General features: G+C 39.6%; 1 protein-coding gene across 1 annotated transcript in view; it reads left to right on the top strand.

Moving 5' to 3' along the window:
* ryr1b (ryanodine receptor 1b (skeletal)) overlaps window positions 1–13,389 on the top strand; it is a 100,675-nt gene that overhangs the window by 26,636 nt on the left and 60,650 nt on the right. Inside the window, exons 13-31 of the mRNA XM_080053416.1 lie at window positions 213–334; window positions 882–1,071; window positions 1,431–1,566; window positions 1,793–1,888; window positions 2,644–2,762; window positions 3,470–3,603; window positions 3,885–4,126; window positions 4,657–4,849; window positions 5,963–6,179; window positions 6,634–6,738; window positions 7,218–7,321; window positions 7,428–7,511; window positions 7,604–7,763; window positions 8,034–8,181; window positions 8,773–8,978; window positions 9,650–9,824; window positions 10,404–10,612; window positions 12,491–12,837; window positions 12,964–13,102. Of these exons, the coding sequence (XP_079909542.1) occupies window positions 213–334; window positions 882–1,071; window positions 1,431–1,566; window positions 1,793–1,888; window positions 2,644–2,762; window positions 3,470–3,603; window positions 3,885–4,126; window positions 4,657–4,849; window positions 5,963–6,179; window positions 6,634–6,738; window positions 7,218–7,321; window positions 7,428–7,511; window positions 7,604–7,763; window positions 8,034–8,181; window positions 8,773–8,978; window positions 9,650–9,824; window positions 10,404–10,612; window positions 12,491–12,837; window positions 12,964–13,102 (3,126 nt within the window). The remainder of the gene's footprint in view (window positions 1–212; window positions 335–881; window positions 1,072–1,430; window positions 1,567–1,792; window positions 1,889–2,643; window positions 2,763–3,469; window positions 3,604–3,884; window positions 4,127–4,656; window positions 4,850–5,962; window positions 6,180–6,633; window positions 6,739–7,217; window positions 7,322–7,427; window positions 7,512–7,603; window positions 7,764–8,033; window positions 8,182–8,772; window positions 8,979–9,649; window positions 9,825–10,403; window positions 10,613–12,490; window positions 12,838–12,963; window positions 13,103–13,389) is intronic.

Here is a 13,389-nt window from a genome sequence, read left to right as displayed (position 1 = left end):
TTATTGCAAGTGCTCCAATTTGTATTCATGCAACACTATGCTACAACGTGGTTAGGGTGTGTTTATAACATTTAGTCGTGCCCAAGCACAAACACAGTGCAAATAATAGCTACAGGAGAGTTAGTTAAAAAAAAAAAAATATTATTTGAGTGCACTTTTGAATGACATGGTGATATCATACTGTACTATGATGTTGCTGTGCGTGTCCCCAGGTCATTCTGCACCAGGAGGGTCACATGGACGACGCTCTGACCGTGTCTCGATCCCAGATGGAAGAGTCTCAGGCGGCTAGAATGATCTACAGCACCATGGGGCTCTTCAGGCTGTTCATCAAGTAAGTAGATACACTGTAGCCTACACGAGTTCAGCTTTTGGGTAACTCCTGTCTTTTATATGTTGCTAATTTTATCTGTTGTGTTTTTTTTTATTAATTTTATACTTAGATGTATTACTATGCTTTTATTTTCTATGCACATTGTAAAGAAAAGCGCTATATAAATACATTTTACTTACTTACTTAAATATTCAAATGAGGAGGGATGAGGAGAAAATATCATCTTCATGACATGATGCAGTGATGTCAGAAAATGTCCTATGTCTATGAAAAACATTACCGTACTACTAGTATGAGTTAGATTTTGTATTAGTTATTTGTACATTTTCAATTTGTTTATAGTAGGCTAACCTTACCTAAAATATGAAAACTTTTATTTTTAAAACACTTTGTTTATTGAATTTGACTGTTGACAATATAGCGACAAAGATAAAGATAAAGAAGTTATAAAAGTTGGGCCGAAATATGCAAATTGTCAAGCAGGCTACAACAGGTAATCTTTGGTTTTACATTTGTTGCTGATTTCTTTCTCTGTGTGTGCTTCCAGGGGTTTGGACTCCCTGAGTGGGAAGATAAAGTCCCAGGCTGCGGTGTGTTCTCTGCCTCTGGAGGGAGTCATCCTCTCTCTGCAGGATCTCATCTTCTACTTCCGCCCTCCGGAGGACGAGCTGGAGCACGAGGAGAAGCAGACCAAACTACGCTCCCTACGCAACAGGCAGAACCTCTTCCAAGAGGAGGTAACACACACACCCTCAGAAACTCCAGATCTATTTATTTTTACTGTCTGGGCTTATAACTAAGTTAAAGAGGGTATGTCAAGCTGAACTTGGGGGAGACACCAGTTTGTAAACTCTGCAATACTGAGATATACAGAGAGAGTTTTGTGGAGCTGATAGGCTTAATCTACTTTGTGTCAACTCGTTTGGCGATGGCTTGACTGTAATGGGCATTCATTTGTATGAAAAAGTTACCCACTAAAGCTATAAGAATGGTATTCTCCAGACCTTCACAGTTAATAAAAAAAAAAATATCACACATTTTTATACAGCACTTGTTTTGACCCTTTGTGAGAAACCTAATTCCCTGTCTTCCTTAGGGAATGATCACCATTGTGCTGGAATGTATCGACCGGCTGAATATCTACAACACGGCCGCTCACTTCTCTGAGTTCGCCGGAGAGGAAGCTGCAGAGTCCTGGAAGGAGATAGTTAACCTCCTTTACGAGCTGCTGGGTAGAATAATCTTTACACACTCAAATGAAAACACAAATGGACTGCTGTATGTGTTGTTGTGAGAAAGTGAATCAGACAATACTGGCTGTATAAAGTTTATTTAATTGTTTAATTATTGAAATACAATATTCTATTATTTGTCATCACACTACATGTATTTCTCTCATCACAGTGTACTGAACACATTAACATTATTTTTCTCTCTCTGTGTGTCTCATCTGAACAGCTTCTCTGATCAGGGGAAACCGTTCTAATTGTGCGTTGTTCTGTGACAACCTGGACTGGCTGGTCAGCAAGCTGGACCGTCTGGAGGCCTCTTCAGGTATCAGATGGGCCTCTCATTTATTCAGGGATATGTCCCACAAATTATCTTTTGAATTTATTGACTAATTGCATTTGAAGGTTGACTGGACATTCTGTAGTTAAGACATTTTAGATTTTTTCTCTTTATTTATACATTTTTGAATTTTTCTTTTTTTTCTTTACATATACATATACAAAAATACAAACAAGACAGGGACAATAACATGGGCTATAAAATGTGGGCACACCAGTATTACTAATATGTATTAGCTACAGCTAATAAATGGTTGTGAGCTTATGAGTTCCTCAGGTGCAAATCTCTATGTAAACCAATGTCTGGGCAGAAAATCGATCATGATTTTAACCTACGGTACATTTAATTCTTCTATTATAATCCCTATTTATCAGATGTATTACTGCACCATTTTTTCCTATGAATGCAGGACGTAGTCGAAAACATGTCAAGGTACAAACAAAGGAATACTAGTCTGTTTACATGAACATACAAGTTAATGCTGGGGTATATGATTTCTGATTGGTCAAAGTGAACATGAGTGGTATTTGACCAATCAGAGCGAGGCTCCGATTCTAAAAAACAAACAAAAAACAAACAAACAAATAAATAAACAATCTGATTCTCTGTTCTTATTGGCTGTTGGGACTGTCCATTCCCAACTGCTATTTTCTCCCCAAATCATATACCCCAGCTTTAATGCCATAGCGGTTTTATAAGAAATGCAAAGAACTGACCACACCCCTCTGTTCTACACGTAGGTATTCTGGAGGTGCTTTACTGTGTGCTGATTGAGAGCCCTGAGGTTCTGAACATCATCCAGGAGAACCACATTAAATCCATTATCTCTCTCCTGGACAAGCACGGACGGAACCATAAGGTTTGTCTTTCCTTGCTGCCAAGACCATTAAAGGGAACTAACATTAGCTGACTGCAAATACATCGAGTCCAGCTGGCAGGGGTTTGCTTGCTTTACCACACACTTTTTGCAGGTGGTGATTTGAAGAGTTATAGCTTCCTGAAACCGTATTTGGCTCAGAAAAACAGTTAGGGGCCTGATTGACTAAGATCCCAAATAAAGAGTGCTTAATTGCGTTTTAGAAGTCGGCATTTTGCGAGTGATCAACTGAGAGTAATTGTGCAAATGACAACGTGTGAAAACATGGTAGAGACAGCAGTATGTAAATTAGGTTTTTCCATCTCGTTAGCGTCATAGCATAATTGCCTTATTCATATTTACTCTACTCTACTTCTACTCTATATCTACTCTATTCTACATCTACTCTACATCTACTTGACCCTACTCTATAACCCTTAAAATATGACTTAGGCAATTATGCTATTAGGCTAACGAAAAGTAGATGTAGAGTAGATGTAGAATAGAGTAGATGCAGAGTAAAAATAGAGTCCCTGTAAAGCACTTTGAGTGGCCTTGTGTCTGAATTGTGCTATATAAATAAACTTGCCTTGCCTTGCCTTGCCTAGAGTAAATATGATTTAGGCAATTATGCTATGAGGCTAATTATATGGTACTGGTTTTGTTGCAATTATTTGACACAATAAGTTGATATTACTGTTTGCCTCTAGGTCCTGGATGTGTTGCGCTCTCTGTGTGTGTGTAACGGTGTCGCCGTGAGGTCCAACCAGAACCTCATCACTGAAAACCTGCTGCCGGGTCGCGACCTATTGCTGCAGACCGCCATTGTAAACTATGTCACCAGGTAACTTGAACTGCTGTTAAGTTGTTCTACAATAAAAATGTTACAAACTGTTAATTTCCAGTGTATTTTCAGTTTTTTATCTATTACTTTTCTTCCAAAATGTTTCTGTTAAGTTGTTATACAATACAATGCACTTGTACAATGTACGTTTTCAGGGTATTTTCTGTTTTTGAGAACCACATTTGTCTCGCTTTATAGACATTATAAGTAGTTCACACTACACTGTGAAATGGCGTTTGTCTGTGAAAGTTAATGTCTATAATTTTTCTCTTCGTGCCCAGTGTGAGACCGAATATCTTCCTGGGAACGTGTGAAGGGTCCACGCAGTATAAGAAGTGGTACTATGAGATGATGGTGGACTTTGTGGAGCCCTTTGTGACGGCGCAGGCCACTCACCTGCGTGTGGGCTGGGCCATGACCGAGGGCTACAGCCCCTACCCTGGAGGAGGAGAGGGCTGGGGGGGCAACGGGGTGGGGGACGACCTCTACTCCTACGCCTTTGATGGGCTCTGTCTGTGGTCCGGTAAGAAGACTCCCGTAGCTTTATAACTGTTTTCACGTTGTCTGTCCATGTGTTTGGGCCGTTCTTGTGAATACGATATCTCGTGAACGCTTTGCAGGATTTCTTTCAAACTTCGAACAAAGGTCAACTCTGACTCAAGGATGGACTGATCAGATTATGGAGGTCATAGGTCAAAGATCCAGCTCACTGTGACCTCATGCCTCATGAGTGCAATATCGCAAGAACACTTTGAGTAATTTTTCCGTCAAATTTGGAACAAACTCACATTTGGACTGGAGGGGGAAGTGAATAGATTTTGGAGGTCAAAGGTTACAATGACTTTACATATTGTCATGTTGTAGTGACCTTGTACCATAGCTTCTTAGGAGCTTTACCTTCTTCAAAGCATTGCCTACCACCACTGTACTTTCACCGCTTGGCAATTGTATTCCTCGCGCAGACACATAACCAGTCGCTAGTTCTACTTTCCCCACGATTCTGTGTCTTGTCATATGACTCCCTCCCTCCCTCCCTCTCTTGATGTGGTTCAGGTACCGTCCCCCGCGAGGTGGCTTCCCCCAGCGCTCACACTCTGGCTGCAGACGACGTAGTGAGCTGCTGTCTGGACCTGAGCGTTCCCAGCATCTCCTTCCGTATCAACGGATATCCGGTCCAGGGAATGTTTGAGAACTTCAACCTGGACGGACTCTTCTTCCCCGTTATCAGTTTCTCTGCTGGAGTCAAGTAAGGACAACATTTTTTTTAAAGATTATTTTTTTTGTCATTTTCAAGCTTTATTAGATAGTACAGAGTTGAAATGGGGATACAGAGAGAGATGGGGGATGACCTGCAATAAAAGTCCACAGGTCGGATTTGAACCTGCGACCACTGCAACGAAGGCTAGAGCTGATGGGTACGCGCTCTATGTAACTTCGCCACTAGAGCGCCACAAATCATTTGTATTTTTTGATATTCATTTCTGTTTTATCAATTTGCACATTGCGGTTCTTTATCTAACCAGTAAGACAACTTTTAAGTATTTTAGTATATTAAATGATCTCTCAAGTAACCCCAAATAATGATCTTCCTAAGTATCCCCCTAAAAACCTGCTGTGTCTTGTCTCCCTGAAGAGATTAAACAGCTGCAGTGTGTAATGATGCGTCACTGTGCTCAGACGGGGCTGGTGATGAACTGACTGATGACAGCGGGGAGGGAAACACAGGCTGAGGGAAATGGGAACAGAAATGAAATCAATGTTTGTCTATATGAGTCTTCGGGCCACTGTTGCCATATACTGTAGGTGTTAAATAGTACATATAGTTCTCTGTGTCATATTCAAAATCGCCTTCTCAACCATTTTCACTGATCTATGCAGTTGCTTGTCACATCCTAAACAAGGCCTTTGTAAGGTTTCTCACTTCATATCTATCCATCCATATGTGCACCTCTTGTGTTATAGGCTACTTTTTGACTCATTTTAAACTGCATTTTAGGTTTAATGTATTTTATCTCCTATCCCTCCTTTCCTTCCCCTAAGTGGCTTTTGTCTCCATTGTAAAAAAGAAATAGTTGTTAATGACTTGCCTGTTTAAATGAAGATGAAATAAAAATGTTAAAGTCTCCGGTGGTGTAGTGGATAGAGCGCATACTATATTGGCTCAGACCTCATTGCAGTGGGTTCGAATCAGACCTTTACTGCAGGTCATCCCCCATCTCTCTCTGTCTCCCCATTTCCACTCTGTACTATCAAATAAAGCTTGAAAATGCCAAAAAAAAAACTTAAAAAAAAAAAAAAAAAAAAGTCTGAAATAGTTGAAGACTGAGATTGGACTGACTTTGTTTCTGTCACCTGTCAGGGCTCGGTTCCTGCTCGGCGGTCGTCATGGAGACTTTAAGTTCATGCCTCCGCCCGGTTACGCTCCGTGCTCCGAGGCCCTGTTGCCTAGAGACAGGATGCATATCGAACCCATCAAGGAATACAAGCACGACTTCCACGGTGTCCGCAACCTGCTGGGTCCAACCCTGTCCCTCACACACACCTCCTTCACCCCCTGCCCCGTAGACACTGTTCAGGTAAAACCTTTCAAATCAATTACTTTGACTGGTTAAATTACAATGGGGGCTTAATTTTATTAGAATTTTTTTTTTAATTTTTTATTAAAAAATATGGCATAATGGACATGAAGAAATGTAACTTTTTTTCTTTCTTTTTTTTTACTTTTTTTTTACGAGGTGTTTTAGTTTAAAGTGTAAATGTTTTGGACTGTCTTTGTTACTGAGTTGTTTTGGGGTTAATTTTCTTTTTCTTTTTTTGATCAATTATGATGTATATATTTTGTTTGTGTATGTGCTTTTCTTGCATGTCTTTTTTTCTTTCATTGTAAAAAAAATATATTTGTTGAAGACTATTTGATTGAATGTGTACGAAAAGACATTAAGAAATTCTGGCAAAAAAAGTAAAGTTTAAGTTATTTGTATATAAGTATTGATTTCTCTTTATTTGATGACTCTTTCCTTGTCTGTGTAGATTGTGTTGCCGCCTCACTTGGAGCGTATCCGAGAGAAACTGGCAGAGAACATTCACGAGCTCTGGGCGGTCACTCGTATAGAGCAGGGCTGGACCTATGGCAATGTGAGTGTGAAGTCAACACTGCAATACAGGAGCAACAGCATATTTAATATTGATCTGTAAACCTCATGTTTAGATGGTTTGGAGAGCTTGAGTAATGCAAGAGTAATATTTTGCTACCGTATGTATTTATTTCGCTATAAAAATCAGACAGCAGTTCATTTTTTACTACAGGTCTAGGCAACACAACCACTTGGTTAGGTGAAGGAAACAATCATTATTTGGGGGTTAGTAAAATTCAGTAGAGGCACCAACGTAAACAGAAATAGGTTAATTTTGTTTAAGTAAGGTTATTAATTCATTTGACAATAGGGTGAATGCCACTAATCTAAAGCCGAAATAATTCTTGATGACAGAAGTTTCATAGAGGGAGTATCAACAATATCTGTGCTACACAGATTAGGGTCTGTTTAGGCAAGCGTAGCCGTAAATGAGTTGGTGGTTTTAACCAGTGAGTAACCTTCCATCACCTTCCTCCACAGTTTAGGGACGACAACAAGAAGCTGCATCCATGTCTGTTGAACTTCCAGAGTCTCCCCGAGCCCGAGAGGAACTACAACCTGCAGATGTCCGGAGAGACGCTCAAGTGAGTTTGTTATTTAGGTTTCAGTTTGAGAGATGTGATGTTAATTTTACGTCCTTGGTCAATGGACACAATTGTTGATGCCTGTGTCCTTGTATTTCCCCAACAGGACTCTCCTGGCGCTGGGTTGCCATGTTGGAATGGGGGATGAGAAAGCTGAAGAGAACCTCAAGAAGATCAAGCTGCCCAAGACGTATGACGGCTTATACTTCTGGCTCTATAAATTCACTTTTCTAAATTATTATTATTTTTGTATATCTCAATATAAACGTGTCTGTCCTCTAGCTATGTGATGACCAATGGATTCAAGCCCGGGCCCCTTGATCTCAACCATGTCAAACTGACACCAAACCAGAACCAGCTGGTAGAAAAATTGGCAGAAAATGGGCACAATGTTTGGGCAAGGGACCGAGTACGGCAAGGTTGGACCTACAGCATTGTGCAGGTAACCTACTTCCAACTTTTTTTCCCCATTCTTATATATATATTAATAAATCCTTTATTATTATCATTTAATTTTTCCAATTCTGAATGTTATTTATTTATATTTTCTATCTTGACACTATGTCAATTTATACAAATACAATATGAGGCTAAACCATGTCTCCATTCCAATGTGTTAAAGATTTTCTTGTTAAATAGTACAAATAGTCAATCCTCTTACGTATTCATTTCTTACATTTTAAATCAAGTTTTATTCCGTTATGCTTCTCAGGACATCATGAACAAGCGAAACCCTCGTCTGGTCCCTTACAACCTGCTGGACGAGAGAACTAAGAAAACCAACCGAGACAGTGTCAACAACGCTGTCCGCACCCTCATTGGCTACGGCTACAACATTGAGCCTCCGGATCAGGAGAGCAGTAAGTCCGCTTTACACCATCATAACAAGTTGGTTAAAGGTGGAGTCAGCAATTCTAGAGAACGCTTTTTTTTTCCAAAAATAACTTAAAAAAATCTGCTTATATCTCCGATTATTTTTCGTATAGTACTGTGTGTGTGCACAGCCTAGGCTCTGTAGACAGGTATGTAAACAAATGGTTTGTAAACAAAGGTGGCCAACCGTAGCTAGCTAGCAACATTCTTTTGCAGAGCCTACGCTCAAGTAGCTGATCGTAAGGAGATATATTCACTGATTGGAACAAAGTGATTTCGCCAAAAAGCATTCTCCAGAATCGCTGACTCCACCTTTAAATGCAGAGTGTCATGCAAAAGTCTCCATCCAATATCTTGTGTTTCTTTTTTTTCACAGTTTTTTTCTATTTTATTTGATTTCTTTAATGTTTTTACCAAGGATTGTGTGGGGTGGGTGTGGGTTGTGATTGTTTGTTTGTTTTAAAAAAAACAAAAAACAATAGAAATCATTTGCGGGAATTTAAAAAAAAAATCTCCATCCTAGTAGTACATTGAATTTTAATCATATATCATTTGTCATCTTTCCCCTCCCTTTGCAGCGGGCCATGGTCTTGAGAACACCCGCGGGGACAAGGTGCGAATCTTCCGGGCGGAGAAGTCGTACGCGGTCACCCAGGGGAAGTGGTACTTTGAGTTTGAGGCAATGACCACGGGGGAGATGAGAGTGGGCTGGGCGCGTCCCAGTGTCCGCTCAGACACCGAGCTGGGAGCGGACGAACTGGCCTACGTCTTTAACGGCAATAAGGTCAGTCAAGTCTTAAGTTATTAGGAAGCTGATTATGAATTCATTAGGGGAGAAGGGGTGAGATTAAATACATTTTTCTTCTTCCAACCCCTTTTCGAACAGGTAAAGCAATTGTTAGACAGTTTATTATTTTCATTTGTGGTTTTCATTGTGTGTACATATTACTTTGTTGTCCACTTGTTTCATTTATTTCATTTTATTATTTGTTATTGCTTTTTTTTCTTTTTCTTTACTTGTTCAAAATAAAAACATTTTCAATTAAATTCAAGTGAACATTTTCAGATCCACCTTAAAAGATAAATCCGTGTCAGTCCTATTTTAATTAAGGCTAAAGTGAGCAAATAAATTGCTTATCAGTGTCAAAATAGGTGATGTAAGTTTTGTTAGATTTCTTCCGAATAGATGAGATGTGGGTCAAACCCCGTCAATTCTGAAAACAAACTTTTGTGCTATCAAGTTTTTAAATGTTTTGTTTTATTTTTATTTTAATTAGCCAGGAAAAATTAGAAAAGAGAATGGAATTAATATTGGCATACATTAAAACCAAGTCCATGTAGTCAGGGAAGTTTACTAGAGATGTATTATCATGATTTTGATGTCTCTTACATTTTTGAATAAAAATTAGAAGTTGTGTTTTACATATCATTTTATTAATGTAACTTTTTTCGCAGGCTCAAAGATGGCATATTGGCAACGAGCCCTTCGGCCGTCAGTGGCTGTCTGGTGATGTGGTCGGCTGTATGATCGACCTGACTGAGATGAACATCATGTTCACGCTGAATGGAGAGATGTTGATCAGTGACTCGGGGTCGGAGATGGCGTTCAAAGACATCGAAATTGGGGAAGGTAAGAAGGCGTTGGTGTTATTTTACTTTATTACATGGGACTTGGAAAATCCTGTGTCAAAGGATTTAATGACCGTTGCCAAGTACCTACATTTGTTTTGCAGATACAGAAAGGGGGGATTCTCTTTACTTAAAACTTGTTTGGCATAAATTGTTACTTTACAGTTTTTACAACTAACAAAAGGTGAGGTCAGCAATTCTGGAGAACGCTTGTTGTCAAAATTACTTTTTGTCAAAATGAGTGGATGTCTCCTCACGATCTGCTACCTGTCCGTACTGTGTGTGTGATCCAAAAAAAAAAAACGGGTAATACACAGACTAATCTCTTTAAACTGGCATGTAAACAAAGGGTATGTAAACAAAGTGTTTACAGAGCCTAGGCTGTGTATATTAACACCTGATTTCTTTCAGCACGCACACAGTATGTACAAGTTGCAGATCCTGAGGAGGTATTCACTGATTTTGATAAAAAGTTATTTGACAACAAGCATTCTTCAGAATCACTTCAGACTCCACCTTTAAGACAACTGTAACATCACATCAATCATAAAATACTCTAACCAATTATTTCTTGTCTTAGGTTTTATCCCAGTTTGCACTCTGGGCCTGGGCCAGGTTGGAAGGATCAACCTCGGTCAGAATGTCAGCAGCCTGCGTTACTTTGCCATCTGTGGCCTTCAGGAAGGATTCGAACCCTTTGCCATCAATATGAAGCGAGACATCACCATGTGGTTCAGTAAAAGTCTGCCTCAGTTTGGGCCTGTACCCCCTGAACACAATCATATTGAGGTAATTATTTAGTGACACATTCAATATAAAGAGAAACTTTAACTCCAAAACTAGATAATGTATTTTTATTATTATTAATATTATTAAGTGATGTATTAAATGTATTATCTATTTTATATTCATTTTAGCTCCATTTATCTTGGTATCTATCTATTTGTCTGTCATTTAGATTGATTTATAATAATAATATTTAAATAATTAGCATTTTTCTTCTTTAAAAAAAATTTAAGTTATATTTACATGTTGAGCTGTAGGGGAGAACGGGGTAATCTGAGCCACTTTTTACATTGGCTCCCCTCTAAGCGAGCTAAAATGATTTATCACTCAAATTTACACATTTCCCATTAATTCAGGGTGTTTCCTAGAAATGGGCATTAGCAGAATTTGTTCAAGACAAAGGGCAGTGGAAATATGATTGTTTTAAAAAAAGTTGTCATGTGGCTCACTTTACCCCAGCTGTGGGGTAAACTGAGACAGACCAGAAAAATCAAGGGGGTAAAGTGAAGCACTTACTTTTTCCACTCTGAAACTACCATAACAACACATATTGTAACAGTTAGAATCCTGAAAGCTAGCCACACATTCCAGAAATAATGTCGAACTAGTAAAAGAATGATGGGGTTTGGTCAATTAAGCAAAGCAAATTTTCTAAACACTTGAAAGTAACCCTGAACAAAATCAAATACAACATATTATAATTCAAACAGTTTTAATAAGATTCAAATTAAAGATATAACCAGTTAGATTAGAACACTGTCTGGGGGTCAGAACACAGGACCCTTAGAGTCAGCTAGTGTCTGGGGGTCAAAGCATAGGACAATCAGAACCAGCGAGAACAGCCTGGGACTCAGAACACAGGAGAAGACCCAGCTGGATTATAACATCAGCCTGTCATACTCTACAACTAGGCCTACTCTACATTCCAGCCCTGAAGGTTACAGGGAAAGATGAGAAAGTGCTCTTTCCGTGTGGTTGCCCCAGGTCGTCTTCCTGGTGTATTTCCTTGGCATGATGGCTTTTCTACAATGTGTATGACGTAATAATAAAACATATGTTATGTAATATTACGTTAAAATATGTTTAAGACTAAACTTAACTTGTGCCTCATAGTGGGGGAAAGTGCTGTGGATCACTTTCCCCCACAGCATTTGGCTCACTTTCCCCCACCACCACAATTTGAGAAAAAACTACCTCTCTTAGCATTTCAGGCTAATCTTCAGTTATCAGCATCACATGGTTTCATATGTTGGTAGTTCATCAACACGTATGATAGAAGTTTTTCTACGTGAATACATTTGCTTTGGCACAACAGTTGATTAAGTTGACAGCAAGAAAATGTACTTTTACATGCAAAATACCTATTTTGGTGAAAAAAGCATGCTTACCACAGCACCATGAGGTCCTCTCTTTCAGGGCCATGGGGAAATGAGAGGGGCTTGAAAACATATATCTCACATGACCACAAATGTTTTCCGTTGCCTAGATACAGGGGGTGGCTCACATTATCCGATGCCTCAGATTCCCCCGTTCTCCCCTATAATGTTTATTTTCCCCAATAAAAACAAAAAAACAACAACAAATACACAATCCCTTCGTTCCAATCCCCATACTTTGTATGCCAGAAAAAGATTTAGGATGTCCCAATACACAATGAAAATACATAAATGCCCCACTAACTCCAATAGCATTTTGGAGTATTCGTCTTTCTTCTTAACATTTTTCGACATAATTAAAACAAATCTTCCTAATCTGATTTTCTTTTCTCTCCAGTGGCCCCTAAAACTCTTCTGTACTTAAGTATGTAGTGAAGTAAAAAGAAAAAGTATGTGATTTGGAATGCAGGGATAGTGTTAATCTTTCTTAAATATTGTCTCCCAGGTGTCCCGTGTGGATGGCACAGTGGACAGCGCCCCCTGTCTGAAACTCACTCACAAAACGTTTGGCTCTCAAAACGCCAACACAGACATGCTGTTCCTCAGACTGAGCATGCCCGTTCAGTTTCACGAGACCTTTAAGGTCACCGCGGGAACCACTCCCCTCACCCGCGCCCTCACCATCCCAGAGGACCATGTGGTCGTCATAGAACCCGACTCGGAGTTTGAAGTTCTGAAGAAGTCGGCCAGTCGCAAGGAGCAAGAGGAGGACAAGAAGGAGCCCTCCGTAGCCAAGGATACGTCTATGGAGAATGAGAAAGACACAGTGTCAGAGAAGGGCAAGAAAAAAGGGTAAATCTGGCAGATTGGGTTTCTTGGTGAAAGGGAACAAGCACACAGAGTTCATGGTCCAGATTAGTATGTAAATAATGTGTCTATCATTTAGGTTTAAAACAAAACATCTTCTTTGCACATTAGGTTCCTCTTCATGGCCAAGAAGGCGGCTGCCATGACGCCCCTCGGCCCTCCTCCGGCCCCTCCAATGGTGCCACGTTTGGTGGAAGACGTTGTCCCAGACGACAGAGATGACCCTGAGATTATCCTTAATACCACCACAGTGAGCTGCACTTATATAATGCCAGATAGACAGCACATGCCAAATATGATCCCTCCAGTTTGTGCAAAGTCAATGGATCAGGCTGGCATGATTTGCTAAGCCTGCTTATCTGAGCTTGTTAGAGTTGCATTATCTAACTTATTATATTGTCTAGTTTATAGAGAATTCGAGTTTATTGAACATGTTAGAAAAATACAAAACAAATACAAACTAAAACTCACAGGCATGAAAAAAAGGGATCTTCAGCAACATGCAGCAAATAAGGAATCTCTACATAATCAAATATG

This window comes from Ammodytes marinus (genome assembly GCF_949987685.1).
Source record: "Ammodytes marinus genome assembly, chromosome: 3".
NCBI lineage: Eukaryota > Metazoa > Chordata > Actinopteri > Uranoscopiformes > Ammodytidae > Ammodytes > Ammodytes marinus.
This window is presented reverse-complemented; position numbering and strand designations above follow the sequence as displayed.